This window comes from Brassica oleracea, chromosome C2, assembly GCF_000695525.1.
Source record: "Brassica oleracea var. oleracea cultivar TO1000 chromosome C2, BOL, whole genome shotgun sequence".
Taxonomy (NCBI): Eukaryota; Viridiplantae; Streptophyta; class Magnoliopsida; order Brassicales; family Brassicaceae; genus Brassica; species Brassica oleracea.
In genome coordinates this window covers 1977593-1982590 of record NC_027749.1, presented here as the reverse complement: position 1 = coordinate 1982590, position 4998 = coordinate 1977593, and the positions used below count along the sequence as shown (strand labels likewise).

At 32.4% G+C, this 4998-nt stretch overlaps 1 protein-coding gene across 1 annotated transcript; it reads left to right on the top strand.

The window, feature by feature from the left end:
- The first annotated feature begins 3685 nt into the window (after positions 1 to 3685).
- Positions 3686 to 4557, top strand: LOC106326870 (transcription factor HEC3). The gene has a single exon (XM_013764820.1). The coding sequence runs from the start codon at positions 3734 to 3736 to the stop codon at positions 4379 to 4381; it is 648 nt and encodes a 215-aa protein (XP_013620274.1). The 5' UTR covers positions 3686 to 3733; the 3' UTR covers positions 4382 to 4557.
- Positions 4558 to 4998: the final 441 nt, after the last annotated feature.

Here is a 4998-nt window from a genome sequence, read left to right as displayed (position 1 = left end):
TCGTCGGAAGTTCGTCAGAATGACGTTTCTTGGTATTCGTCAGAAAGTCGTCGGAATTTCTGACGAAATTCCGACGAATTTTTTTTTTCCGACGAAACGATACCGACGGACGGGTTCGTCGGAAATTCTTCGGAATAGACCGATTCCGACGAATTACCGACGATTTCGGCCATCAGAATCCCCCTGTTTTCTTGTAGTGTGTTAAGTATTAACATAGTCATGATTTTGGTTCTTAAATCGAATTATTTAGGTTGATATATTCTAGCTCTATTTTCTTATCTTGATCACCAAACTGAATTTTTATTTTCGGACTGGCGAGTCAGTGACTCGGTGATTAAGTTGGCTTGATATTTATTAATCATCACCAGAGCCGGCCTTGAACGGAAGCGGATGAAGCACATGCTTCCAGCCGCCGAATATTAAATAATAATTCGGCCGCAATTTTGAGAGTACTTCCTCTAGCCTTCATGGTAAGGGTTCCCTTATAAGTTTGGTGAGGTGAAGAGTTCGAACCAACCCAACCACATATTGTTTTTAGCTTGTAGCCCACAGATTTCTAGGACCGGCTCTGATCATCACCAAATACAACCGGTGAAATTCGATACTGAGATAATGAACTCACAAGATTACAAAGTGTTCGTATTTAGATAAATACAACACTGAGTTTTGATTTGTTTGTTCCTCTCCATGGTGCAAACAGAAAGAGGGAAAAAGAGAAGTCGCTGTAAGAGACCGGACTCTGAGGAAATGAGGGTGTGTCTTTGGGAATCGTAACACACGATTGTGTTATATATCGCTATTCATACTATTTTTTCATTTTTTTGGACAATATCGCTATTGATACTAAAAACATATACTAACACATTTGATGGATATATATATATATATATATATATATATATATATGGATATTCGATCTTTTGTATAAGCGGTAATTTGAATGAAAATAATGGAGATCGTGTCAGATTTTATGATTCAATCTTCCTCGGAAAATGTTACACATTTATTTCACCCACTCACGTGTATATGTACTACATACATTTACATTAGATCCATCTTGTTAGGGTTTACAGTTACACTTTATATACGGACGAAAAAGGAGAGCCCTTTGAGATATCAACATGTTCGACCATATCAAAGAGTTAATTAAGCGATAACCGAGTGGAAAATATTTATTTGCATTCAATTTTTGTTTATTTAGGAGATCTTGACGTTTTCCATAATGTTCAAATATATATCGAGATTTATAGCCAATATATGGATATTCAAATATATATAAATGCAGACCTGTATACATTTATATATTATAATTATTTTGATATACTACGTACCTAAACAAATGATCAAAACTTGTCTGCAAATGTACATGTATATATAGTTGGCGGTTGGGTGGCTTTAATAAAAATAAGATACAGGGAACAATGGATAAATACTAAAGAGGGAAACCCTATCATGCATGATTGCAGCCTGCATGCGCAATTTGTATGATTATAATGCAGACCAAATCATAACATTTATGTGTGCAAAAAATACATATCCTTCTCATATATTTAGATACATGTGGATGTATATATACATTGCTTTTGAGGTGATATGACATAAGAAACTTGTCACATCAAGACCGTCTGATATATTAATAAGACACAGTTTTCTGTAAAACTAAAACTAATATAAAAATATCAAAACATCAAGTATTTTAAAACATTTTAAATTTTCCAAAACATCATCTATTTTGAAAAAAAGGAGTAACAATTAGTTTATTGGAACACTGATCAAGAAACGATAGCGTCCCTCCCTCTTTTGAAGTTTCATAAAACTTTCGTGTACTTTAAGAATTTGTGTTTATTATATACACTTTTATACATGAACGAGTTACGTAGATGTATAACTTTGAAATAATGTGCAGAATTTTCTTCATGGAAAATGATATATGCATCGTCTTATATAACGAGTCACGACGATGATACATACACGTCTTTCTTGTTAACAACAATCATGGATAACACTCAAATCTTGATGAAGATGTCCCCATGCGAGTGATTTGATGTGATCTTTGTATCCCTTTAACCACGTCGCTAACATATATATAACTCATGGATGCAAGTTGATATTTGCTTTAAATTAGCATTTCAAGTCTCAAACACAATTTACATTCAGTATTGTACTCTATCGAGAGGGAGAGAGATAATCACAACCGTTGATTGGAATTTGAGTATACGATCAACAAAATGTGCTATTTAGTGAAGAGACAAGTGAATGGGAGAAAATTTATCAATATTTCCTAATTTGAGGTGAATGGGGTTTGCGAAGAGGGAATGAGATAAAGAGCTTGAAAATTGAGAAGTCAGAATAAGAGCACACAAGTGGTGACATCTTTAAAGAACCAAAGAGAAACTCATGTTCATATAAAGTAATTCACATCTTTATTAGTTATTACTTTGGTGAAAGCTACTTTCTCAATCTGCCCTAATCTTAAGTCTTAATGTGAAAGTTTGAAACCCTAGCCAACTCTGTTAATTCTGATTTTAAAACAAAATTATGTAAAATCTATAAAGGAATGAGAGGGTTTGTAAGATTTACAACATTAGATGCAGCCTGTAGAAAGATAGTCTCGTCGGCGTTGCTCTTTTAAAAGATTATTGTCTGCAATAGTGCAAACTATACTTATTTATAAATTAATACGATTACAACAATTTATTTATTGTATCGGCCAGTGACGTCCACTTATTGGAAAAATATAAATATTAAATATCTTGTATATTAAAATAGAAGTAACAACTTTGATTTATGTGTGATCTTTTAAAAAATAGATCTAATAGACATATTCCTAAAAATTCATGTTACATTTAATCTCTAATCTTATCATTTAAATTTTGGGTATACCAGAAATTTTTATTGGGCTCTCAATAATTGAATTTAAATAATAGATGATTCATTGGATTTATAGATAGTATAAATTAAGTAAATATAATTTAATGTTGTAATACTATACTTCCATATGTTAATTATTTAAATATTTGTCGATGTTAACTTTTAAAATTATAAAGATTCTTTTTTAAATAACTAAAATCATATTATCTAACAATGATTAATCTTTAATACCTTAAACCAATGAAAACAAATTTTAAACTATATAGTTTATTTTAAAATTAAGTAAAAACTAAATGTTATTTACTTGATAATATAAATCTATGAAGCGAAAAGTTTAATTTTTTAAAGACTTTCTAAATTTGTGAAATGTTACGATATCTTTGAATATGACAATAAAATAATATTTTACTAATCTTTTATATATAAAGTTATGATTTTAATAATGAAATAATTATCTGAAAATATATATATAGAAGAAGATACAAATATATGTGAAAGTTTGAAACAATCTATTCAATGAAAAAAATATACCGTAAACTTATTATGTTTTAAAAATTGATAGACACATATATATTATAATATATACCAATTTAGAATTGAAAATAAAATATTTTTATAAAAATAAATGAAAACAAAAACCAACCGAGATCTAGTATACAATTCTTAAATTACATATATTTTTATCCGCACCAAAAAATATCTTTATTGCATCACCAACCTAACCCCTTATCATATGATGATCACCTTTCTTTTTCTTTTTCCTTTAAAACTATATGCACATTCACAGACATACATGTATAAATATATATTATATCTGCCTCAAAGGCACTAACATTTTCACAAATCAAACAGACATAAAAGTATGAATAATAATATGAACCCATCTCTCTTCCAAAATTACACTTGGAACAACATCATCAACAACAACAAGAGTGATGATCATCATCATAACGATCCAATCGGTATGGCCATGGACCAACACACCCACCTCCACTTCTTCAACCCTTTCACTTCATCATCTTCTCATTCTCATTTCCCTCCTCTCTCTTCTTCCCTCGCAACCACCACCACTCTTTTCTCAGGAGATCAAGAAGAGGATGAAGACGAAGAAGAGCCTGTGGAGGAACTAAGTGCTATGAAAGAGATGATGTACAAGATCGCAGCCATGCAGCCCGTCGACATCGATCCAGCAACCGTCAAGAAACCCAAACGCCGTAACGTTAGAATCTCTGACGACCCTCAGAGCGTGGCGGCGAGACACCGCCGGGAGAGAATCAGTGAGAGGATTAGAATCCTCCAGAGACTTGTGCCAGGTGGCACCAAGATGGATACAGCTTCAATGCTCGACGAAGCAATACGCTACGTTAAGTTCTTGAAACGGCAGATCCGGCTTCTCAATAATCCTCCGCCGCCGCAAGATCAAGCTTCTCAGGCGTTGAAGACGTCATGGATTTCGCCGCCGCCACCGTCAGATTTCGGCAGTGAAGGAGGAGGAGGTGAACTGATTTAAATCAGGTTACATTTCCATTAATAGTAACTAAATTATGTTATAAAGTGTGAGTAATGGTGCAATTATGGAAAGTGTTTATATATAAAAATGGATACGAAGTAAGAGTTTGTTAGGATGTATTATATATTGTTGTTGACCGAGAAAAGGTTGTGGAATAATCATAACGGTTAGGTTGAGTTGTGTTGTGTACCACCATATATATTTATATATTTATGTTATCTATCATTTCGTATATATAATAATAAGGTCTTGATTTGTAGTTTGGTTGTATGCAAGTTCTGGCCGGGCATTTTTCGGGAATAAAAACCATGACGCCATGAAAACTCTATTTAAATAGTGTTATCATTACTGTGGATTTTGTCTTTGTATACACACAATGTATATATTTGCATTATATATTATAGATCGAATATGAATAATGAGTGTACTTCATTGTTGCATCGCTCACACATATTCATCTCTTTTTAAAACAAGGGGCACATCCATCTTACATGCAGATACACCTCAAACTGATCACGTTACTGTCATTTGTTTGCGTTTAGCCGTTGAGAAATTACCTGCATATATATATTCAGTTTATATATGTATGCGTGTATCATGCATATATAATATGGACC

Coding starts and splice junctions, on each gene's coding strand:
- LOC106326870 (XM_013764820.1), top strand. CDS start 3,734: ATGAATAATAATATGAACCCATCTCTCTTCCAAAATTACACTTGGAAC.